At 42.9% G+C, this 26,448-nt stretch overlaps 1 protein-coding gene across 8 annotated transcripts in view; it reads right to left on the bottom strand.

Annotated features, from left to right (window-relative positions):
• lifra (LIF receptor subunit alpha a) overlaps positions 1 to 26,448 on the bottom strand; it is a 198,072-nt gene that overhangs the window by 101,619 nt on the left and 70,005 nt on the right. The window contains exon 1 of one of the 8 annotated variants that reach the window (XM_043703131.2): positions 5,002 to 5,613. The exons of 5 other annotated variants lie outside the window; for them this stretch is intronic. In XM_043703131.2, the coding sequence (XP_043559066.2) occupies positions 5,002 to 5,026 (25 nt within the window). In that variant the 5' untranslated portion in view covers positions 5,027 to 5,613. Of the gene's footprint in view, positions 1 to 4,612; positions 4,750 to 5,001; positions 5,614 to 26,448 lie in introns of those variants that run through there. 2 more of the 8 variants (XM_043703105.2, XM_087975070.1) reach the window with 2 other exon arrangements.

Genomic DNA, 26,448 nt, shown 5'->3' with positions numbered 1-26,448 from the left:
GCTAGTTTGCAATGCAGAGTGACACAAACAATGTGGGTCTTATTCCCAAACAGGCTCAGGTTACCTTGAAGGACGCTCCTTTTCAATTCCTCCCCTTGCCTGAGGGTTCCTGGCTCTCACGTTAAACCAGCAGTCATCTCTCTCTAATGAGAGGCAGCCTTTGGTCCCTTCCTCCAATGCCACTGGGTTCCACGTGGACCTTGACTTCTGGCTATTCTCCTGCTGCTGGTAAAACCATAAGACTACAAATAATAGGAGCAGCAGTGCACCATTTGCCTCCTTGAGCTTGCTCCGCCATTCAATAGGACCAAAGCTGATCTAAAATTACTCATGTTTATTTTCATAAGATTTGCCCATGATCCTTGATTCCCCTACTGATCAATATTTCAGCCTTAAATACATACAGGGTCCATGCCCTCACAGCTGTGACAACCCAAAGACTCACCCTCAGGAGAAATTCTTCCTTACCTCAGTCTTAACTGGCACCCCTTTATTCTGAGACTTTGCCACTGGTCATAGACCCCACCACCAAGGATATATTTCCCTCCCCTCCCCTATCAGCATTCCGTAAAGGCCACTCCCTCCGTGACTCCCTCGTCAGATCCACACCCCCCACCAACCCAACCTCCACTCCCGGCACCTTCCTCTGCAACCGCAGGAGGTGCAAGACTTGCGCCCACACCTCCCCCCTCACCTCCCTCCAAGGCCCCAAAGGAAACTTCCATATCCGCCACAGATTCACCTGCACCTCCACGCACATCATCTATTGCATCCTCTGCACCCGATGTGGCCTCCTCTATATTGGGGAGACAGGCCGCCTACTTGCGGAGCACTTCAGAGAACACCTCTGGGACACCCGGACCAACCAACCCAACCACCCTGTGGCTCAAAACTTCAACTCCCCCTCCCACTCCTCCACCAAGGATATGCAGGTCTTTGGACTCCTCCATCGCCAGACCACAACAACACGACGGTTGGAGGAAGAGTGCCTCATCTTCCGCCTAGGAACCCTCCAACCACAAGGGATGAACTCGGATTTCACCAGTTTCCTCATTTCCCCTCCCCCCAGCTTATCTCAGTCAAATCCATCGAACTCAGCACCGTCTTCCTAACCTACAATCTTCTTCCTGACCTCTCCGCCCCCACCCCAGTCTGACCTATCACCCTCACCTTGACCTCTTTCCACCTATCGCATTTCCGACGTCCCTCCCCTAAGTCCCTCCTCCCTACCTTTTATCTTAGCCTGCTGAACACACTTTCCTCATTCATGAAGAAGGGCTTATGCCCGAAACGTCGATTCTCCTGTTCCATGGATGCTGCCTGACCTGCTGCGCTTTTCCAGCAACACATTTTCAGCACTGGTCATAGACTCTACTATGAGGGGAAATATTCTCCATGTTTAATCTATCAAGCCCCTTATGAGCTCCATATGTTTTCAATTACCTCTCCCTCTTCTAAACTTGTGAGTACAGTCCCAACCTGTTTATCCTTTCTTCATTAGGCAATCCCTCCACACCAGGGATCATCCTAGATCATTCTCTGAACTCCCTCCAATGAAGCCATATCTGTCCTTAAATAAAGGGATCAAAATTGCTCAGTCATCCAGATTGGTCTCACCAGCATCCTGCACAGTTGCAGTCAGGCTTCTCTACTCTTAGACTCCAATCCCTTTGAAATAAAGGCCAACATTCCATTTGCCTTCCTGATTATCTGCTGTCCTTGTGTACTGGCTTTCTGTGTTTCATGTACAAGCCCTTTTGTGTTGCAACTTTCTGCAGCTTTTGTCCATTTTTGTTCTATTGTTCGCTCTACCAAATGAACAAGTTCACATTTTTCACATTATATTCCATTTGCCAACATTTTGCCCACTCACTTAATCCATCAATATCTCTAAAAGCTGCTGGTATCCTTCTTGCAACTTGCCAAAGTTCCAGACAAACAGATGGAAGGCTACAGTACTTTTGCTTCCTTCCTCTATAACATTAATATGCAGTGTAAACAGTTGAGGTTCCAGCACTCCACTAGTTACAATTCACCAAGCCAAAATAGAACACCGTATCTCCACCGTTTCCTGTCCATTAGCCAATTCTCTATCCATGCCAATCTACTATTCCAACTCCATGCGCTTTTATCTTATAACTTTACCTTTTGTGAGATAACTTAACAAACACCCCTGCAATACCCCTGGATGTCCTTTGCCAAGGCACCAGAGAGGAAACAAAATATAGGACTTACACTGAAGATTACAGAGCACAGACTGTCAAGGCCCTTCCAATGCCTTGTGTTTCACTGTTTCCCAGTGCAGTTATTTTCCCCATGATGCCAGAGATCTATACCAAGTTGACAGTACCCTTACTGGTATTCAGTGCCAAAAACTGATTTGAAAGTACCATACTTTGAGAATCTGACAATTCCTGCTTCCTCATACCCTGGTGGACAGCCAGAAATTCACTATCCTCCTGTCTCTGCACATCTACACACCTCGAAAATTCTCAGCCACAGCTCTGCAATACCTGGGGAGCAGTTAAACACTAAGATTTAGCTTGAGCAATTACAGTAGGGCTGGTCAATAAAAATTGATGATTTGCCACATATGGCTATGATGGCATTGTTTCAGCCACATGCATTAATTTTGGTCAAGTACTTCATTATACCTTCACATAAGCAAATATCAGAGTATCACACAATTGTTACAGTACAAAAGGTGGCCATTTGGCCCATCATGCTTGCACCATTTCTACTGCTATCCAATTCTTCCGAGAATGCCTCAACTAAACCGACTTCCACACATTTCCAGGCACTGCATTCCAAACCATAACTATTCAAAGTGAACAAACATTTCCTCACATCACCCTTGTTTGGACTGCACATGACTTTAAATCTATGTCTGCTCATTCTTCTTTAATGAACGGCAACGCTTCTCCATATCTACTCTTTCCAGCCCACTTAATTTTGGAAGCCTCGATCAAATAATTGCTCATCCTTACTCACTCCAAGAACAGTTCCAACTTCCTCAGTCTCTCCTGAATTATTATTTAAATGTCTGTATATTTAAATCCATGCTCCACCACACAAACTGGGTAAAACCAAGTTTTTTTTTAAAATGTATTGCATACACAAATTTTCATTTCACTGATTTAACAAGCTTGAAGGTTATACGCCACATTGCATATGTAAATGTGAACATGTATGGCACGACCACATATCCAACCACAATTTCCAAAGCTCATTTTTGACTTCAAACCAGAAATGCAATGAGCTATAGACAGATTCCTAATAAGCCACATGGCTGACATATTTGATAGCACTGAACTCGATGCAGCCCTTTGCCAGCTTTGCATGTAAACTGATTATGAAAACCATTGGTAATTTAGTGCTGGCGGATAATATGATTCAGGGTAATTTGGTGGTAGAAAAATGTCAATAATATCTAAGAGCACTGCTGGATATAAAATGAAAAAAAAAGACTGGATACACATGCATGCATGGTTATCCAGGACATCAAGTATGCGAGTTTCCAAATGGCATATAAATTGCAGGCAATGGATCTTATCCATCTCATCTTTATACTAGAATAACTCCACTTCGCACAACTGAAATAGCTCAGTTGGGAATATATTAGACTGAAGATCTAGAAGTCTCTGGTTCAATCCCAGGTTTCAGTAGTAAACTGATTCAGTTTCTCAGGTCTTGTGACACAGTGGCTATGGCCCTACTCATCAGGCATGAACCCAGATTTTCAGGCTCAGTCCCAGTAGAGTGTAATAACTCTAAACAGATTAAATAAAACAACACAGACAATATAACTTCATTGTTAAACTACCACAGACGTGTTTGTATACATCAGTTTCGTTTTCCTTACTGTTACTCGCATATGCCAGTTCTTATTGAACAAAGTCTGCATCTCTTCAGTATCACCCAAAGTTATCCCCCTCAACCTAATTCAAGTAGTAAAGGGTATAAGGGCATTTGGTCCATCTGATCTGTACTAGGGAGAGTCTGGTTAGTCCCAGCCCGCCCGCTTCTTTCTCAGACCCCGAAAACGTTTTCTCTTTCAAGAATTTATTTTGTTCTGAATCTGTTTCAACCACCCTATCAGACAATACATCGTTAATCACTTGTTGGATTCAATGTCTTTCACGGACAGCACTGGAGCTGGTTCTTTTCCCAATTCTAACAATCAACGTATTTACTATTGCCCCTTAACTAAAACTTCCAAGCATTTCTTCGCCCCTTTGCACGGAATTCTGGTTTCTACTGAGAGGCAAATTTCCAACTATTGCAGTTGCACATTTCTGAAAGTCACTGCGTTCGAAACGTTAACTGTTGTCTCTCCACATATACTGCTATAGTTTCTCCAGCAACTTCCCCACCTCCCATACCCCAAACGAAACATCTTGGGAGCACAACCTGACTAATAATGAGTGCTCGGCTTTCCGAGGTTAGAAAAGTTTCCCGATATTGCTAAGAGCCAGGAAGTAACGATTACCTGTTTAACTTCACCCACTGAAATAAATCTCTTTACGAAACTGCACTATAAAGGAGACCTCCAGCCACATTCGGGGGAGGAATTATGTTATTAAAAGAAACAAATAGTAACAAACGTGTTTACTTTGGTTAATACGGGCACAATTGTGAACGTTGCTGTAGTACATTAGGTGCCACGGTCATGGACCTCGGAAAAACAATTTCAAGGCAAGCTATGTAGAAGTCTCATTTCTGCCATGGAACTTGAGGAGCGAAGCAATGTCGCAACAGCCCGTGTGTCAAGGCGTTACATCGGGAGAACAAATCCTGTACGAATTGCGTGCAAAAAGACAAAGAAAAAAAAAGGACGGTGGGATTAATTGACGGACCAGCCGCTAATCACGAAACTTGTGGTTGATGAGGCGGCCCTGGGTGGAAGTTAGAGACAGCAAAACCCTCCAGAATTTAGTTCCCTTCCTATGCAAGACACAGACACAGACACATAACGAAAGCTAGATTCTCAGAAGTACAAACCGTCGCCCGTTCTGATCCCACGCATTTGTTCTTCTCAAAGTAGGTTTCCAAGGTTTAAGACCAAATCGTTCGCTCGGTAATGCCGATGTGAAAGGAGTCTAGCACTAACACCGTAGCTCCTTTTGCGAGAAGTTCTGTTCAAACGGAACACTGCGAAGCCATCTGCTGGATCTTTAAACTGCCCTCCCCCACTGGCGCCCCGCCTTGGTAAACACAAGCAGATGGGAATTGGAAACAAGAAACTTCACCATTTGTCCCATTCCGTTGAACCAAATCAGAACGATTATAGCAAAACACGTGCCCGTAAATTTTTTTTGGAATAGCTTGACTCTCAATTTCGTTCTTCTAAGTTGCCGGTAAATTGAGGGAGCGGACATATTCGGGGGCATTGAGGAGAAAGGGATTACGTTTCAAATCTGCTCATGTACAATCATGGGCGAAAATCAAGACAGATTTTTAAACAACTAGATCTACATTTAATTTGATTCCCCACTCGATGAAGTTTTGATGTGTTTCAATAATTAAACTGCTCATCATTAAGATATTTGTAGTCCTGAACTGCTACTCCAGTTCCGTTCTGCAGAAGGCTCAATGAACCCGAAATGTTTCTCTCTCCACAGATGCTGCCAGCTCTGCTGAGTCTCTCCAGCAATCTCTCTTTTTGGTTTCACATCTTCAGGATCCACAGTTTATGTTATTACAGAATGCCCATCTTACACGACATGGGAACTCCAAACTGCTTCTTGTGTCCTGAATAACTATTTCTGCAGGAAATGATTTGCTCCCTCTGCAGTTTGAGAGTATGGAGGTAGAGGGAATGGGTGACCATTAGACAGTCAAGGAGAAACAAGGAATTGCTCCTATTTAACAATCATTATTCAGTACCGACGATCGGCAAGAGTGTTGATTCAGAGTTCACCCAGAACCAGAATCTACCAGCAAGTAATAAGTTTACTAGATTCTATGCCTTTCAACTCTATATCTTGCGATCAATGTAATTTTTTTCCACGCAGTACGTCTCTATGGCAATTTTGAAAAGCCTTATTAGGTCTGCCTTAGTCTATCTCTTCAAAGAAAATAACTCTACCCTTTCCAATCTATCTTGCAAACTGAAGTTTCTTATCCCTGGATCTATTCCATTGAATCTTTTCTGCATATTTCACATGCCTCCAAGATCATTTCCTCTATACCGTCAGAGACAAGTTCAACGAATCTCCTTTTTCTTGGACTGTATGTTCTTATTAATAAAGGGACCTAAGGGCTCCCTTTATTAATAAGGAAGTTGCCTAGTCTAGAGGAAGGTCTAATGAGGAAAGGCTGAGAGACTTGGATCTGTTCTCATTGGAAAGAAGGCAGCTGAGAGGGGATTTGATAGAGACATACAAGATAATCAGAGGATTAAATAGGGTAGACAGTGAAAGTCTTTTTCCTAGGATGATGATGTCAGCTTGTACGAGGGGGCATAACTACAAATTGAGGGGTGATAGATTTAAGACAGACATCAGAGGCAGGTTCTTTACTCAGAGTGGTACGGGCGTGGAATGCACTACCTGCCAATACAGTTAACTGAGCTACATTAGGGAGATTTAAACAATCCTTGCATCAGCACATGGATGATGATGGGATAGTGCAGGGGGACAAGCTGAGAATAGTTCACAGGTCGGCGCAACATTGAGGGCTGAAGGGCCTGTTCTGCGCAGTATTGTTCTATGTTTTAAGACAATCCCATCCTTTCTGTCCATCTACCAGTCATTTCAATAATGGATCGTTGGATAATTAGTTCACAGCTTAGATCCTCCTTGCAGCCATGTCTCTGTGAAACCCACAACATTGTATCTGCCAATTTCAATCTGCGCTACAAATGCACTTTACCTTGTTTCATATACTGCCTGTATTTAAGTACAACCCCCTCAGTCCTGCCACTTAGCGACTGTAGGGACTGCAGGTGCTAGAAGCCAGAATCAGTAGATGTGAAGCTGGAAAAGTACAGCAGGTCAGACAGCGTCTGAGGAGCAAGAAAGTCCACTTTTTGGGCTGAACTCCTTCGTGGGACTGGGGAGAGAGAGGGGAGCCCGGAATAAATGGTGGGTGGCGTGGGGAGAGAAGCTGACAGAAGGTTAGTGGGATAGTGATAAGTGGATGCAGGTCGGGGCTTATTGTGATCTGTCAGTGGAAAGGGTCGTTTCAGGGCAGAGGGCAGGGCAGAGCATAGTTGGCAGTGTTGCAGTGGGAGAGAGAAGACTCACTGAGCTCTCTTCAGAGGGAGGGGGTAAACTTCAAGGTGGACATCCTTAAGAGAGACTTCGCAATGTTGGTTTTCAGTGACTTGGAGACAGTCAGGGTTGCAGATGCTGGAAGCCAGAGTCAATAGATGTGAAGCTGGCAATGCACAGCAGGTAACTGTCCCCACCCCCATCTCACAGCTGTCCCCTTGTTTGCTGTGCCTGAAGTAAGGTTCCTGGGCCTTTCCAATCTCTCTGTCCCATCTCGTGTTCAGGAAGCTTTAATAATCTCTGTTGAAGCTTAACTTTTTTCATAATTTTCCATGAAAGTGGACCCACCCACCTGACACTTCAGTTTAAAGTCATGAATTAGAATGATTTTGCAAATCAATAATTGTATTATCCTAGCCTACCCACCTTTCAGTGTCTTGCACACTGCAACTGTATAAAAGTGATATACTCCAATTTGTAAAATAGATTATTTCATTACTTCCACCTTCATAAGCTGCTATATCCGACAGGATTTGCATCAAACCACTCACTTATCTGTCAGCATTGTCATCTTAATGGATTAATGACAAAAGTAATTAGCATTTTCATGTGCATTACTAAACCAAAATAAAGGCAGTCAATATGATTCAACAATGTCTTTAAAACGTGTGGTGGAGTGGACATAAGGCAGTAGCCCAAATCAACATTCATTGGACAATCAATTTAACTCCTGTGGCTCAATACTCCGCTAAACAACAAACACGGCTCTCTTGAGTTACCAAGAGTTTGCTTGCTGGGTTCATTCAAAGCTTCTTGCGAGAGACAGGATCTCAAATTGCCATTCAGACTAACAAAGTACCTTTATACCAGTCAGCAGTGCCTCCTCGTAATTGTGCACACCATTGCCTTAAAAATGCATTGATCAACACATCCCTCGAAATAAACAGGAGGTTCAGCAGCAAGGCAAGTTAAGCTTTATAACAAAACTTCATCCAGGCTCACATGAACTCTTTCCCTGACCCTCATTAAGTTCAAATGCGCAAGAACTCTCGTCCACATTCACTCTGACATTAGACTCATTAAATTCAAGTGTGGAAACTAAATAGCCACTAAAATAGTGGAAAGGCAGAAAAAGAACATGAAGATAAACAGGTAAAAATAATGCATGCTGAAACCACACTGACATTAACAACTGAACTCAGAACTAAATCAAACTTCACCAATTTAAGCTCATGATTGTTTTTAAATAAACACTTTACTGCCTAACACAGCATGACTCCAACTTAACCATATTTATAACAGACTTCAAAAACACCTATTAAAAAGATGCACTCAATCGTGAACGAATTCAAACCGTCAGCACAAAGAAGGAGTTACATACAAGACCAAAGGAACAATACCAAGAATCAGTATAAGATGATCATACACAGGGTGACAAGTTCCATAGTTAACTCAACCAGATAAACAATGACTGAAATCGCCAGCTATACAGCACAATAAATTGCTTTTAGACATTGCGGAAAATGTGTTGCTGAAAAAGCGCAGGTCAGGCAGCATCCAGGGAACAGGAGAATCGACGTTTCGGGCATAAGCCCTTCTTCAGGAATGAGGAAAGGTTGCTTCAGAGAACACCTCTGGGACACCCGGACCAACCAACCCAACCACCCTGTGGCTCAACACTTCAACTCCCCCTCCCACTCCACCAAGGATATGCAGGTCTTTGGACTCCTCCATTGTCAGACCACAACAACACGACGGTTGGAGGAAGAGCACCTCATCTTCCGCCTAGGAACCCTCCAACCACAAGGGATGAACTCGGATTTCACCAGTTTCCTCATTTCCCCTCCCCCCAGCTTATCTCAGTCCCAACCCTCGAACTCAGCACCGCCTTCCTAACCTGCAATCCTCCTCCTGACCTCTCCGCCCCCACCCGTCTGACCTATCACCCTCACCTTGACCTCTTTCCACCTATCGCATTTCCGACGCCCCTCCCCCAAGTCCCTCCTCCCTACCTTTTATCTTAGTCTGCTGGACAACCTTTCCTCAGTCCTGAAGAAGGGCTTATGCCCGAAACGTCGATTCTCCTGTTCCCTGGATGCTGCCTGACCTGCTGCGCTTTTCCAGCAACACATTTTCAGCTCTGATCTCCAGCATCTGCAGACCTCACTTTCTCCTTTTAGACATTGCGGACAGGCAACATTTATCACCCACCCAAATTGCTCTTACTGACCAAACAAAACCTCCGAAGATAGACTAGAATCGAACTTTTGCGTCTTTTGTGAGGTAAGTGTAAGCCGTAGCATTCCAGATACAATTTGATTAGTCACGATTCGATATTAAGCAAAACATACTTGATTTTTACCTCCAGTTAAAGTGCACACAAAATAAAAATGAAAGAGTTACAGTTAAGCTAATTCTATCAAAATGCTTAACAAAATAAAGAAGCATTAACTGTTCTAATATAGTAATACCCCAGAAAAATTCATGGCAAAGGCAATTTCAGTAAAAGAGACAGTATCACATGCAATTCTAGCAGCAGGGAGAGAACCTTACATTGTAGTTGTAAAGAGAGAGGAAGTAGAGCATCCACATCCATCTTCAAGACCCCAGCAACTGCAGAAAGCTAAAACTAAAAATGCTATTTCTGAGAGAGTTTGGCCCCACTCATTCAGGCCTGTTTCAATTGTTCCAACTTAAATAGTTCCTCGGGCAACTGTGTGTGGAGATTGCACATTCTCCCCATGCCTGCGTGGGTTTTCTCTGGGTGTTCCAGTTTCATCTCACAATCCAAAAGATGTGCAGGGAGGTGAATTGGCCATGCGAGATTGCCCACACTGGATGTAGGTTTGCTCACTGAGCTGGGAGGTTCATTTTCAGACGTTTCGTCACCATACTTGGTAACATCTTCAGTGAGCCTCCGAATGAAGCACTGGTGGTGGAGCCCACTTTCTATGTGATGTTCCTCGTGTTGGTGATATCATTTCCTGCAGTGACATTTCATATGATGATGTCAATTCCCGTTCTTTTTCTCACGGGGTGGTAAATGGGATCCAAGTTAATGTCTTTGTTGATAGAGCTCCGGTTGGAATGCACTGCTTCGAGGAATTCTCGTGCGTGTCTCTATTTGGCTTGTCCTCGGATGGATGTGTTGTCCCAGTCAAAGTGGTGTCCTTCCACATCCGTATGTAAGGATACTAGTAAGAGTAGGCCATGATGTTTTGTGGCTAGTTGATGTTCATGTATCCTGGTGGCTAGTTTTCTGCCTGTTGTCCTATGTAGTGTTTGTTACAGTTCTTGCAAGGGATTTTGACATTAGTTTTGCTTATTGTCTGTATAAGGTCTTTCAAGTTCATTAGCTGCTGTTTTAGTGTGTCAGTGAGTTTATGGGCTACCATGATGCTAAGGGGTCTGAGTAGTCTGGCAGTCATTTCAGAGATGTCTTTGATGTAGGGGAGAGTGGCTAGGGTTTCTGGACAGTGTTTTGTCTGCTTGATGGGTTTGTTGCTGAAAAAATCAGCGGACTGTGTTCATTGGGTACCAGTTCTTTTTGAATACACTCCTTCCACTCCACCCAAGAATTCCTGAAGACTGTCAAAGACACCAAGAAGAGTATGAAGTAATGGTCTTCTTTGATGTAACAGCCCTGTTCACATCCATCAACATCAACCTGGCCAACGAAACACTTGACTACATTATTAGAAGAACCAATGACACATACACCAAACACCACCAATTTCATCAACAAGGATAGTATTGTCAAGCTAATGGACCTATGCCTTACCACATACAACCTTCAACAACAAAACCTATAGACAAACCAACGTAACACCTATGGGACCGCCAACATCATGGCAGAGGCAGTAATGTAGAGACTCAAACAAACAGCTCTGCCAACCATCCAACCCAAACTTTGGGTTTGCTATGTGGATGACACCTTTGTCATCATTAAACAGACCAAATTAGGGGAAACCATCAAGACCATAATAATACCCTTACTGGCATAAAATTTACTAAACAGGAGGAAAACAACAAACTGCCATTCCTAGATGTTGCAGTAGAGCAAACAGCCAATGGGAACTTCAAACCAGCTTCGACTGGAAAACAACAGATACGGACCAAATATTGAACTACAGAAGCAATCATCCCAACATCCACAAACAAAGCTGCGTTAGAACAATATTTCAATGAGCCACCACACACTGCAACACAGAGGAACTACGCAGAGCAGAGGACAATCACCTATTGTGTATTTAAAAAAAGAACAGGTACCCAATGAACACAGTCCGTTGATTTCTCAGCAACAAACCCAAAAGAGCAGACAAAACACGTCCAGAAACCCAAGCCACTCTCCCCGATCAAAGTCAGCTTGGAAATGACTGCCAGACTACTCAGACCCCTTAGCATCATGGTAGCCCACAAACCCACCAACACACTAAAGCAGCAGCTAATGAACTTGAAAGACCCTACACAGACAACAAGCAAAACTAATGTCATTTACAAAATACCTTGCAAGAACTGTAACAAACACCTACATTGGACAAACAGGCAGAAAACTAGCCACCAGGATACATGAACATCAACTAGCCACAAAATGACATGGCCTACTCTCACTAGTATCCTTACATACGGAGGAAGGACACCACTCTGGGACAACACATCCATCTTGGGACAAGTCAAATAGAGACACGCACGAGAATTCCTCGAAGCAGTGCATTCCAACCGGAGCTCTATCAACAAAGACATTAGCTTGGATCCCATTTACCACCCCATGAGAAATAAAACAGGAAATGAAATCACCATATGAAATGGTGTCACCACAGGAAATGACATCATCAACCACAGGAAACTCAAACATACAATAGAAAGTGGGAAAGTACTTCATTCAGAGGTTCACTGAAGATGTTACCTTGAATGGTGACGAAACATCTGAAAATGAACCTTACAGCTCAGCAATCAAACCTACAACTAGAACCTCAACCTGACCTACAAATCTTCTCAAAACTCACTATTGCCCATACTGTTCAGGGAGGTAAGGTGCACGAGTCAGGAGTAAATATAGGATAATAGGGTAGAGGAATGGATCTGGGTGTTTTACTATTTGGAGAGGAGAAAGTGAGGACTGCAGATGCTGGAGATCAGAGCTGAAAAATGTGTTGCTGGAAAAGCACAGTAGGTCAGGCAGCATCCAAGGAGCAGGAGAATCGACATTTCGGGCATAAGCCAAACCATTTCCTCAAGAAGGGCTTATACCCGAAACATCGATTCTCCTGCTCCTTGGATGCTGCCTGACCTACTGCGCGTTTCCAGCGACACATTTTTCAGTTACTATTCGGAGAGTCATTGTGGACTTGTTGAGCCAAAGGGCCTGTTACCACACTTTGGGATTCTAAGATTTCTTGGATTTAAAAATAATCCCCAAGACCTCAAGCTATTTACTCTATTGGCTTCGAACAGAGAGCTCGGTGCTTCTGTCTCAATGTTTCTTCACAAAATAGAACAGGACAAAATACACCTCTTAAAGCCATAATACTGTCAGAGATAGTGGTGAGCCACACTTCTGAGCCTCAGACACCCGTGTTATGGGAGCATTCCCACACTGTTGCCAGATAGAAAGTTCCAGAATTTCATGCCAGTAACAATGAAGCAGAATTATTTCCAAATCAGAAACGTACATAGTTCAAGGATTAGGCTTTTGTGGCAAAGTGATTACATTCTTACCTTTGAGCCAGAAGGCTTGCGCTCAAGTCCCACCTCTAAACAGATTGATCAGAAATATTTGATGGGGCTCATGTAAAAATGTGGCTATGTCCCTTTCTCTGGACCAGAAGCCTGATGTCCAAGTCCCACCTGCTCCATTTTGTGACATAGTATGTCTCAACAATTTGATTACAAAAATCAATGACAGATATGGAACTGGCAGTGTTCCAATCACTGCACAAAGTAATGGCTGCTCATTGCTCTAGGAGTAGACATTTTCTTTGTTATACATGTTAGCACCAACACAATGCATGCATAAAATGAGATTTCAAAGTGTAGATCAAACAATAAAACAAATGGCACATGACAGTGGACATGGCAGGTATTGCTCCCACCTGGTCCATTACATTTCATACATCTGTTGCACAAGACTGGGAACAAAACACACACATAGTAACTAACTTTGTAACTACTGATTGGCCATGGATAATTTGAAGTGTTCTGGTATAGGTCAACCCCACCTGCTCACATGAGGAAGCTATCAAGAGAATAAAACTGGCTAATCAATTCACTTCTTATATTTTTGCTATTACCAGCCATATTTGAAGTACAAGGTAAAAACAATGACTGCAGATGCTGGAAACCAGATTCTGGATCAGTGGTGCTGGAAGAGCACAGCAGTTCAGGCAGCATCGAGGAGCTTCAGCAAAATCGACATTTCGGGCAAAAGCCCTTCATCAGGAATAAAGGCAGAGAGCCTGAAGCATGGAGAGATAAGCTAGAGGAGGGTGGGGGTGGGGAGAGAGTAGCACAGAGTACAATGGGTGAGTGGGGGAGGAGATGAAGGTGATAGGTCAGGGAGGAGAGGGTGGAGTGGATAGGTGGAAAAGGAGCTAGGCAAGTCGGACAAGTCAAGGGGACTGGAAGTTTGAAACTAGGATGAGGTGGGGGAAAGGGAAATGAGGAAGCTGTTGAAGTCCACATTGATGCCCTGGGGTTGAAGTGTTCCGAGGCGGAAGATGAGGCGTTCTTCCTCCAGGCGTCTGGTGGTGAGGGAGCGGCGGTGAAGGAGGCCCAGGACCTCCATGTCCTCGGCAGAGTGGGAGGGGGAGTTGAAATGTTGGGCCACGGGGCGGTGTGGTTGATTGGTGCGGGTGTCCCGGAGATGTTCCCTAAAGCGCTCTGCGAGGAGGCGCCCAGTCTCCCCAATGTGGAGGAGACCACATCGGGAGCAACGGATACAATAAATGATATTAGTGGATGTGCAGGTAAAATTTTGATGGATATGGAAGGCTCCTTTAGGGCCTTGGATAGAGGTGAGGGAGGAGGTGTGGGCACAGGTTTTACAGTTCCTGTGGTGGCAGGGGAAAGTGCCAGGATGTGAGGGTGGGTCGTAGGGGGGCATGGACTTGACCAGGTAGTCACGGAGGGAACGGTCTTTGCAGAAGGCAGAAATGGGTGGGGAGGGAAATATATCCCTGGTGGTGGGGTCTTTTTGGAGGTGACGGAAATGTCGGCGGATGATTTGGTTTATGCGGAGGTTTGTAGGGTGGAAGGTGAGCACCAGGGGCGTTCTGTCATTGTTACGGTTGGAGGGGTGGGGTCTCAGTGCGGAGGTGCAGGACGTGGACGAGATGCGTTGGAGGGCACCTTTAACCACGTGGGAAGGGAAATTGCGGTCATCTGGTGTGTTCTGTGGTGGAACTGGTCCTCCTGGGAGCAGATACGGCGGAGGCGGAGGAATTGGGAATACGGGATGGCATTTTTGCAAGAGATAGAGTGGGAAGAGGTGTAATCCAGGTAGCTGTGGGAGTCAGTGGGTTTGTAAAAAATGTCAGTGTCAAGTCGGTCTTCACTAATGGAGATGGAGAGGTCCAGGAAGGGGAGGGAGGTGTCAGAGATGGTCCAGGTAAATTTAAGGTCAGGGTGGAATGTGTTGGTGAAGTTGATGAATTGCTCAACCTCCTCCCGGGAGCACGAGGTGGCGCCAATGCATTCATCAATGTAGCGGAGGAAGAGGTGGGGAGTGGTGCCGGTGTAATTACGGAAGATCAACTGCTCTACGTAGCCAACAAAGAGACAGGCCTAGCTGGGGCCCATACGTGTGCCCATGGCTACCCCTTTGGTCTGGAGGAAGTGGGAGGATTCAAAGGAGAAATTGTTAAGGGTGAGGACCAGTTTGGCCAAACGAATGAGTGTGTTGGTGGAAGGGTACTGTTGGGGACGTCTGGAGAGGAAAAAACGGAGGGCTTGGAGGCCCTGGTCATGGCGGATGGAGGTGTAGAGGGATTGGATATCCATGGTGAAGATGAGGCGTTGGGGGCCGGGGAAACGGAAGTCTTGGAGGTGGTGGAGGGCGTGGGTGGTGTCTCGAACGTATGTGGGGAGTTCCTGGACGAGGGGGGATAGGACAGTGTCGAGGTAGGTAGAGATAAGTTCAGTGGGGCAGGAGCATGTATGAAGTACAGTTTCTTCAGGACAATATGTGGCTTGGAGGAAGCTTACAGGTGACGATGTACCCATGCAAATGTTCATTTGCTGCCCTTAGAGATGGCAGAGGTCACAGGTTCAGCAGAGGCTGTCTAAGGTGCTTTGGCAGCAGTGCATATTATCAATGACACATGCTGCTGCTAGGAGTGGATGGCGTTGCTACTCTGATGGGAAGGGTGCACTGGAAGTCAAAACCCAGTACTCTAAGCCATATAAATGTGTAAAAAGTGTATATGTCTGACTTAATCACCTAAATGGTCTATTTGTTTCTCTTCATTACCACTATCGAGAACAAAAGAGACTTCCACCAATTTTCTTAAATACATTCAAATTAATATGATATTTGATACATTCTTGAAATAACTGGCACGACTGGTTAACAACTAAGATACAATGAGAATTAAACTATATTTCCCTTAATCCTAATATAACGATATTATAGACTTAAGAACTTCAATAACTGTTCATGGATTGAAAAAAATCAAACTGTAATAAGAGAAACTGTTGTATTCAAAGTAGCAGCAATAACAGTGTCTGGAATGAACTATTGAAGACAAGGTCAAACTTACACAAAAACTGGAAGCAATAAGCCGCGTTTGAAAAAAATAGGAGTCAAGATCACGTAGACAAAGCTACATTGATATCTACTTGATAAACCTGATGCTTTATTACCACAAAGGACAAGGATAGCCCTGCAGAAGAATTTCAGGAGTCAACTACAGGAAAGCTGTGTCTTCAGCCAGTTAAGGCTAAATGTAACAAGGAACAAAGACGTTACTTCTGTTGAGAAGGCATGATGCAGACTGGCAGCAATTTGGATGAAAGAACTTAAAATCATCTGAAGGACAAATATCTGTATCAGAATCGTGATGAACTTCAAAGAATAACGCTGTACAAGGATCGAATCTTGAACACTTCCAGAGATAGACACTATTGGTCCATTTTGGCCAAGTTCCATCATTAATCTGGTAACAGCCAATTTGGGTCGCAGACTTGTACTTGATTACTTGAGGGGTCTAATATTTGGTTGCATAAGTTTGAATTGTTATTTCAGACTAGTGAGCTTGACACATCAGTGGTGGGCAAGTTGTTGAAAGGGATTCTAGGGGACAGGATTTACATGTATTTGGAAAAGTAAGGATTATGGATAGTCAACAAGGCTTTGTGCATGGGAAATCATGTCTCACGAACTTGATTGAAGTCTTTGAAGAATAACGAAGACAATTGATAAAGGTAGGTGTTCAGCAAGATTTCGCATTGTAGACTGGTTAGCCAGGTCAGATCACATGGAATACAGAGAGAACTAGCCACTTGGATACAAAACTGACTCAAATGTCGAGACAAGAGAATCGTGGTGGAGGGTTGTTTTCAGACTGGAGACCTATGACCAGTGGTGTATCGCCACTTTTTGTCATTGATATAAATTATTTGAATGCAAACATAGGAGGTATGGTTAGTAAATTTACAGATAACATCAAAATTGGTGGTGTATTGGACAGTGAAGAAAGTTACTTCAGAGAATCACAGGGACTTTGATCAGATGGGCCAATGGACTTAGGAGTGGCAAATGGAATTTAATCTCAATAAATATGAGGTGCTGCATTTTGGAAAGGCAAATCAGGGCAGGACTTCAACACTTACTACTAAGGGTAGTATTGGTGAACAGAAAGACCTTGGAATGCAGGTTCATAGTTGCTTGAAAGTGGAGTTGCACATAGATAGGATAGTGAAGGCAGCATTTGGAATGCTTGCCTTTATTTATTTCCAATTTATTCATTTTGTGAAATGTGGGTGTTGCTAGCTGGCTAGCATTTATTGCCATCCCAAGTTGCCCTTGAAAAGGTGGTGGTGAGCTGCCTTCTTGAACGACTGCAGTCCACATGCATTGGGTTAGCCCACAATATCACTTGGGAGAGAATTTCAGACTTTTGACCTAGCGACAATGAAGGAATGACGATATATTTCCAAGTGATGATGATGATGATGAGTGATGTGGAGAGGAACTTGAAAATGGTGGCTTTCCCACATGTCTACTGCCCTTGTCCTTTCAGTTGGAAGCTGTCGTGAGGTGCTGTCTGAGGATCTTTGGTGAATGTTTGGAGTGCATCTTGTAGTACACACTGCTGCTGTGCATCAGTGGTGTACAGTGTGAATGTTTGTGGATATAGTGACAATCAAGTGGACTTCCTTGTCCTTGTCAAGCTAATTGAGTGTTAGGGTTGCACTCACCCAAGCAAGTGAGGAGAATTCCATCACACTCCTGACTTGTGCCTTGTAGATCTTGGACAGCCTTTGAAGAGTTACTCGCCACAGATCCCGAGGTTCTGACCTGCTCTTGTAGTCACTATGTTCACATGACACAGAGCAGTTGAGTTTCTGGTTTTTAATAACCCCCAGGATGTTGACAGTGGAGGATTCAGTGATTGTAACACTATTGAATGCCAAGGGGCAGTGTTGGATTGTCTCTTAATCATGATGGTCATAACTTGACATTTGTGTGGCGCAAATATCACTTGCCACTTGTCAGCCCAAGCTTGGATTTTGTCTAGATCTTGTTACATTTGAACATGGACTGTTTCAGTATCTGAGGAGTCATGAACTGTGTTGGACTTTGTGCAATCATTGGTGAACATCCCCACTTCTGACTATATGATGGGAGGGAAAGTTATTGATGAAGCAGCTGAAGATGATTGGACATGACCCTGAGGAACTCCTGCAGAGGTATCCTGGAGCGAAGATGAATGACTTCCAACAACCATGACCATCTTTCTATGTGCCGGGTATGACTCTAACCAGTGTAGAGTTTGCCCCCGATACCCATTGATTCCAGTTTTGCGAGGGCTCTTTGATGCCACACTCCGTTGAATGCAGCCTTGATGTCAAAGGATGTCACTCTCACCTCACCTCTGGAATTCATGTTGTCCATGCTTGGACCAAGGCAGTAATGAGGTCCGGAGCGGAGTGGCCCTGGAAGAACCCAAACTGGGCGTCATTGAACAGCTGCTGCTTGATACCACTGTTGATGACACCTTCCATCACTTTCCTGATGATTGAGTGTAGACTGATGGAGCAGTAATTGGCTGGGTTGGAGTTTTTCTGCTTTTTATGCACAGGACACAATTCAGCAATTTTCCACATTGTGAGGTAGATACCAACATCGTAACTGTACTGAAACAGCTTGGCTAGGGGAGCAGAAGGTTCGGGACCACAAGTCTTCAGTACTATTGCCAGAAAGTTGTCAGTGCCCGTAGCCTTTCCAGTATTCAGTGTCTCCAACCGTTTCTTGATCTCACGTGGAGTGAATCAAATTGGCTGAAGACTAGTATCTGTAATGCTGGGGGAGGCCAAGAAGGATCATCCATTCATCACTTCTGGCTGAAAATTGCTGCTGACCGTTTATTGGTCAGTACAGGAGTTGGGAAGTCATGCTGCCGCTGCACAGGACATTGGTTAGGCCACTTTTGGAATATTGTGTACAATTCTGGTCTCCCTCCTATAGGAGGGACGTTATGAAACTTAAAAGGGTTTTGAAAAAAATTGCAAAAATGCTGCCAGGGTAGAGGCTGAGTTTACTAAGGCTGTCATCCCTGGAGTGTCGGATACAGAGGGTGACCTTATAGAAGTTTATAAAATTAGGGATTGCATTGATAGGGTGAATAGACAAGAGCTTTTCACCAAGGCAAGGGAGTCCGAAACTCAAGGATATTGGTTTCAGGTGAGAAAGAAAAGATTTAAGGAGGACTTTAGAGGCAACTTTTTCGCAGAGGGTGGTGCATGTATGGAATCAGTTGCCAAACAAAGTGGTGGAGGCTGGTACAATTACAACATTTAAAAGGTATCTGGATGGGTTTGAAGGGATATGGTCAAATCCTGGAAAATGGGACAAGATAAAATTTAGGATACTGAATTGGCAGTCAAACTAAGCTGGATGGCAGTGTACACTGAGAGGAGAATGATCAAACACTGCAGGGTGACTTGGACAGACAATATAAATGTGGATAAATGTGAGGTTGTCCACTTTGGTCGCAAAAACACGAAGACAGATTATCTGAATGGTGGCAGTTTAGGAAAAGGTGAGGTGCAATGAGACCTGGGTGTCATGTCGTTGAAGGTTAGCATGCAGGTACAGCAGGCAGTGAGGAAAGTTAATGGCATGCTGGCCTTCATAATGAGAGGATTTGAGTATCAGAATAGCAATATCTTGTTGCAGTTATACAGAGCCTTGATGAGGCCACACCTTGAGTATTGTGGGCCATTCTGGTCTCCTAATCTGAGAGGGCATTATTGCTATTGAAGGAGTCAACTCTTGAATCCTAGAACAGCAGGACTGACACGAGTAAACACTGGATTGACTGGTCCTATTTTCATTGTATTTAACAAGAATGAGGGGGTATCTCAAAGAAACATATAAAAATCCTGATGAGAATCAACAGGCTAGATGCAGGAAGAATATTCCTGACATTGGGAAAGTGCAGAATTAGGGGGTCATAGTCTAAGTGTAAAGGGGATGCCATTCAGGACTGAGATAATGAAGACTTTCTTCACTCGGTGAGTTGTGAATCTGTGGAACTCTCTCCCACAGGAAGCTGTTGGAGCCAGTTCATTAAATACATTCAAGAGGGAGCTGGATATGGACCTTGCTGCTTAAGGAATCAAGGGGCAAATGGAGAGGGCAGGAATGGGATACTGAGATTACATGATCAGCCATTATCATACTGAATGGTGGTGCAGGCTAAAGGGCTCCTGCACCTATTTTCTTGGTTTCTATGGTTGGCATGGACAAGTTGGATCGAAGAGTTTGTTTCCGTGCTGTATAGCTCGGTGACCCTGAAATTTCTTAATAAGAAGCCAAATTAAAGATAACTTGTCGTGATTTACCCATAACACCACAAAAGGACAAGATACAGCTCTGCTGAAATATTAAGGGAGGGAAATTTGGATCAAAAACACTTGCAAATCTAGAGTCCAAACTTAGTCGGGTGGAATGGGTTGACTTCTCACAGGTGCTCAGGGTTCCTATTGAAGCTGCTGTTGGCCAGAGTAATGAAAACCCTAGTTCTGGGTGAAAGATCAGCTTGACCTTGGATTGAGCTATGGGTTCAGCTTTCAGAATTTGAGGAGAGATTCTGATTTGTCAAGCTTTCTCAGGTTCCCAGAGAAAGTACTTCACTGAGATGTCTTCAGATGATTTCCTTTTCAGGGCCATCATTTTATTCACAGAAAGAGGGTGAGTACACACAAGTACACCACTCTGCCAGCCTATCAATCCTAAACTGCCCATGAACATAATGTTCCACACACAGCGATTATTTAATGTATGTTATCCAATCTCAATAGAGACACAGCTAATGTTGAGTTTTGCAGGCATCAGCTGATTGGGTAGAATCAGTGTCTTGTTTTTATGAACAGCCATAGGTATATGCTGTTTGGGACAATCTATTAGCATTCAGGGCATACAGCCTACATACCCGGCATCTCACTGACAAATTCCAATACCACATTATATTTGCATGATCGGTAGAACATCTTTTTCAGACTATGCAGTATACCAGAATAACTGATTGAAGAAAATACATCAAGAATTAAGATTTGATAAAGGGATCAGCTAAAACAATGAGTGTAACTCCATTTCAGACTGCAGTGAGTCAAGGCAGCAGTATGCCACATTTTACATGTGAAATTCAACACCATTCAGGATACATTAAGGATGGATAATCAATAGGGGCCTGCCAAGAATTTTCACATCCCAAGGACAAAAACAGATAGATAAGTAAAAAGCATAGGAGGAGCACGGATTGGAATAAGGTAGGGAAATGGGATTGAAACTGCTGCTTTCATGGAAGATAACCTCCATCCTCATTCTTACATCCACAATTTTTACATTGTAATTACTGTACAATTCACTGACAGTAATTCTAATTCACTAATCTGTACATATCGTAACCATCCAGCCTTCACCATTCCTGCAGTAATCGTTGCCAGTTCTTGTCAATCACAAGTTAACCTTAAAAAAAATCTCCAATCGCAAAACTTCAAAACTGTCGTCGGTCTAGGACAACAATGTCGTGTGAACAAGCATTGAGCATGCAAAATAGCATTGTCAATGTCAATCATTACTCCTTCTTCATTCCTATTTCTTTGTAACTATTCAAAACATTAGTTAAACATTACCAACAATGCCAAGTGAAAGGGACAAAACAACTTGGTCCACCCATGCAACTAAAATTACATTGTTCAAATATCAAACTGAAGCAGGTATCACAAGCTTCGGAGGAGTCAGTTTACTTCCTATTTTGTAAAAAATTATATTTTTAGTGTTTGAAGATACAAAATTCCCAAGGTTCTTCACTTTTTCCATCCCAATAAAAATAAAGATCAAAAAATGAATAGCAGGAAAGTCTAAAAACCTAATCCAAGAAGCAGATATTTATGATTGAAAGGGAAACAAGCTTGGAATAGCACAATCATTTTTCCAGATCTTTAAATACATTTTGGGTATTCATTGGCTCAATGGTATTCTCACCTCTAAGTCAGAAAGCTATGTATTCAAATTTTACATCCTTCCTTTAAGAAACCTTATATCGCTTGGTAGGCACCCATCCACCACTTCTTCCGGCACCCTATTCCATACACACATCACCCTCTGCAGGACAAAGTTGCCCCTTACGTCCTTTTCAAATTTTTTGCCTCTCAACCATAACCTATGAAAACTTAATGTGCATATTCATTTCGCTTGAATTAGGCAGTTAGTCATAATTGGGTAATTTGGTGGTTTAATCAAATTTTCAAGTTTATTATGACTCTGCGAATACTGTGGCTTGCTTTATTGAGTCGTGACATTGTATAACACTACAAATGGCATCTTTACTGCAGCATACTCTTCAGGTTGACACATCAGTGCAATACCAAGGGAGGGCTATGCTTAAACATGTATATCGGAATAGATATTAAATCAAGACTCTGTCTGTCCCTCAGTTGGACATGAAAGATCTCATGGCTTTGTTCCAAAAAGTAGTGACTCTCTTTTTGTTTCTGGTCACCATTCAGCTTTCAACTAAAACCACTAAAAGAGTATCTGATCATTTAACGCATTGATGTTGCTGGTTCTTACCATGTGCAAACTAGTTGTTGAATTTCTTAATATTACAAAAGTGAATATTTTCCAGGAAGGACTTCATCGTGTGAGATGGACTTTAGGCATCAGAAGCATGCAGAAGAAGATTTATATAAATCCAAGTTCTCTCTGTATGAATAGCTTTTCAACATTGCAAAGAAATGTAGTTATTTCAAGCTGTGATTCACCTTTGTCAGTCGGTAATTAAATAAAGTATCACAAGCTTTGAGTATGAATGTTTAGAAGCATTATGTTTGATGAAAGCGAATGGATTTGTAATCAAGTTGGAAATCCCCACTGTCTGATGAAGTAACAAAACTCATTTTCTGCCAAAATTTAAAATGATTAGTTAATATGGTTTTATGAGAGAGTCTATACATATATATATATTTCCTTTTAGAGAAGCATTTTTATCATTGCTTTTTGGTATTTGCCATGCTGGAAACACCAGAATAAAGCCAGAAATCGTAAATGGTATCAAAACAACACTGGAAGAGTAATCTCACGCTCTAAAGAGCCTCCACAAAGGGAGCAAGAAAAGTATTAAATGCCAGTACCCGTGAAAGAAATCAATTGTCTCGAACAAACTGCCAAGTTAAATGTGCTCCCACATCGCTTAGTTTTACAGTGACCACACATTTTACTAGCTATTCACAAGCAGCCTAGTGGAGTGTTGTAGACAGTTAAGTACAAGCTTTCTTACAAAAGTGCACTTCTTTGCCCAAATAGAAAGCTAGGCATTTGGCTTAGCACTGCAATCTGTCTTGCGACTGTAGCCGTGTGTATCCGCATATCCCATGAACTGCATCAAGGAATAAACAGCAAGCCCAAAGCAAACACAGGATCACTGAATGCAGCTGATGATCCAGGTTATTTTTCTGCCATTGGTGAAGGAAGGCTCTCTTTTACACCTCTGAATGGCAATAGACTTTTCCAAGAGTAGCACCAGTTGCAGCAAATACAAGGGAATTGCTGACCTGAACATAACAACCATTGATATCCAATCTTCTGCAATTCCATCCCTCACCAACAGTCTTCATGTTCTTCTTCCTTAAATGGAAATTGAACCATCCAACACCAGTGAACTTATCATCAATTGAATAATGTTCTCTTTTACTTTCACTGACATGCATCGAATACAGTGTGTTGAGACCGGTATCTGCACAGGTCCTCTCCATGCTTGCCTTTTTATGGGACTGTGAGAGGTTTACATTATTTGTCCATAACCACCCCCTTTCACCTTGCCACCAAACTTTCTTCGATTAATCTCCCCTGCCCTCCAGCCGACCAGATTATAAGACTAGAAGATGTAGAAACAGAAATAGGTATTCAGTCCATTCAGTCATTTCCACCATTCACTGAGATCATGGCTGTTCTGGTCATCCTGAACACCATTTTCTTGCCTTTACCTTGTATCATCATAATTTCCTTCGTGATTAAACTTCTATCTCACAGCTGAATATACAAATGGCCTAACTTTGACAGTCTTCTGCATTAATAAATTTCTCAGATTGACTCCCCTAAAACAAATTCATTTTCAAATGTTTTCAGTTATCCCTTTATTCTGAGATTATGAAATTTTATCCTTGACTTTCACACAAAAGGAAACAAAACAAAGCACAAGTCCCCTAACATTAGATACTTTAATAAAGTCTCCTCTCAAAGGTTTTAAACGCCAATGTGTACAAGCCCAAACCTATTCCACCTCCCCTCATCAGAAAATCCCTCCATACACTGAATTAACCCAGTGAACCTTCTCCAGTCTGTCTCCATTGCCAGTTTATCTTTACTTCATAACGGGGATCAAAACTGATCTCAGTATATCAAATGTGGTCCAATTACTGCCTTGTATAGTTTTATACTATTCTCTTTAACATAAAGGCAAACATTCCATTTGCCTTCCCTATTAGATGCTGAACTTCGGTGCTAGCTTTTTATGATTCGTGCACAAAGACCCCAAATCTCTCTCTGTTGCAACTTTCTGCTGTCTTACTCCACTTAAATACTATTCAGCTCCTCTATTCTTCCTGCCAAAGTTCATAACATCATAATTTCCCACATTATATTCTGTTATGGAACAGGCCAGATCCCTCAAAACATTTCAAGAAGGTAGCCCAAACCTTAACTTTGCTAGTTGTTTTAAGCAGGTATAAAGTGGACACTCCAGGAGAGAATGAGCTGGTCAAGCCACTTGGTTTTAAACAAACAGAACTTATTTACAAGATTATTGAATGAGAAACAAAGAATAGAAAACAGAATACAAAATAACTTAACCTCTTGAAAAACTTAACAGATCGTCCCAACTTAATGATGATGTTCTAAACACTTGCAACAATCCCCATAAACACCCCTTGGCACAAAGGTAAAATCAAGCACAGGTTCTTACAAGTTAGAAGTCGAAGACAAAGTACCAGCCTGGACCTGCTTCTTTGGGTCTGGCAGCTTTTTTCACACTACACACTAAAAACCAAACCAAACCAGAAAAAACCTGAGCTGGAAGAACTGGCACCTTCCCTTTCATTGTACAAGGGTTTTTGTTTTAAACTTGAAAGCCTAAGGGAGATACATGCAGAAAATACTTCACATAGAGGGTATGAGGTGCCTGGAACGCATTGCCAGCAGAGGTAGTAGAGGCAGGCATGGTAGATTCACTTAAGGTGCATCTGGACAGATGCAGGAGTAGGTGAGGAGCAGAGGGATACAGATCCTTAGAAATTGGGCGATAGGTTTAGACAGTGGATTTGAATCGGCACAGGCTTGGAGGGCCAAAGGTAAAACACAAGGACTGCAGATGTTGGAAACCAGAGTCTCGATTAGAGTGGTGCTGGAAAAGCACACCAAGTCAAGCAGCATCCGAGGAGCAGGAAAATCGATGTTTCAGGCAAAAGCCCTTCATCAGGAATAGAGGCAGGGTACATGTAGAGTGGAGAGATAAATGAGAGGGGGTTGGGGGTTGGGAGAAAGTAGCAAAGAGTACAATGGGTGAGTGGGGGTGGGGATGAAGGTGATAGGTTAGAGAGGAGGGTGGAGTGGATAGGTGGAAATTAAGATAGGCAGGTAGGACAGGTCACGAGGGCGGTGCTGAGCTGGAAGGCTGGAGCTGGGGTGAGGTGGGGGAAGGGAAATGAGGAAACTGGTGAAATCCACATTGATGCCATGGGGTTGAAATGTTCCGGTGAGGGCCAAAGGGCCTATTTCTGGACTGGAAATTTTCTTTGTTCTTCTTTGTTATTTGTTCTCTGAGGCAATGTCTGTTAGCAATCATCAAATTGGCACTTCAACCCCAGACTTTTGGAAGTCTGTGTTGTTTACAACCTCTCTGCAAAAAAAAAAGCCAAGGACAGCATAACATCGTTAAAGGAGCAGCTTCGTCACAATTCCTCTGTCATGTTTTAGCCCACTCAACACATTTATATTCCTCTATTGACTTCATGCATAATCTGCAGGCTGAGCAACAGTGCACTCATATCCACCAACTAATCTATTAGTATATACTCTAAATAATTGTGCCCCCAACATGGATTCCTGTGGCTCTCCACAAGTTATCCTCAAAATGTGCCATTTATCAAAACTATTAGTAAGCCAATGTCAATGTTAATACATTGCCCCAAACACCATGGACTCTTATCTTATTAACTAACTTTATGTGGAATACCTTATCAAATTACTTTTTGGAAATCCAAATATATTAATCTATGACTTCTGTTATTTACCCTGCTTGTTACCTCCTCAAAGACTGCTAATAAATTAAGCTAGCATAATTTTCCTTTCATGAAGCCATGAAGACACTGATTGTATGATGCATTCCTAAATGATTTGCTAATACAGAATTTATCATAAACTCTCGCATTTTCTCAATGACAGATAATAAGCTAGTTCACTTTTCGTTATCAGTATTTTGTCTCACTCCCTTTTTTAATAAGGGGATCACAT

The sequence above is a fragment of the Chiloscyllium plagiosum genome, unplaced genomic scaffold, assembly GCF_037043375.1.
Source record: "Chiloscyllium plagiosum isolate Xiang-an unplaced genomic scaffold, Cpla_swu_hap1 HiC_scaffold_2, whole genome shotgun sequence".
Taxonomy (NCBI): domain Eukaryota; kingdom Metazoa; phylum Chordata; class Chondrichthyes; order Orectolobiformes; family Hemiscylliidae; genus Chiloscyllium; species Chiloscyllium plagiosum.
This window is presented reverse-complemented; position numbering and strand designations above follow the sequence as displayed.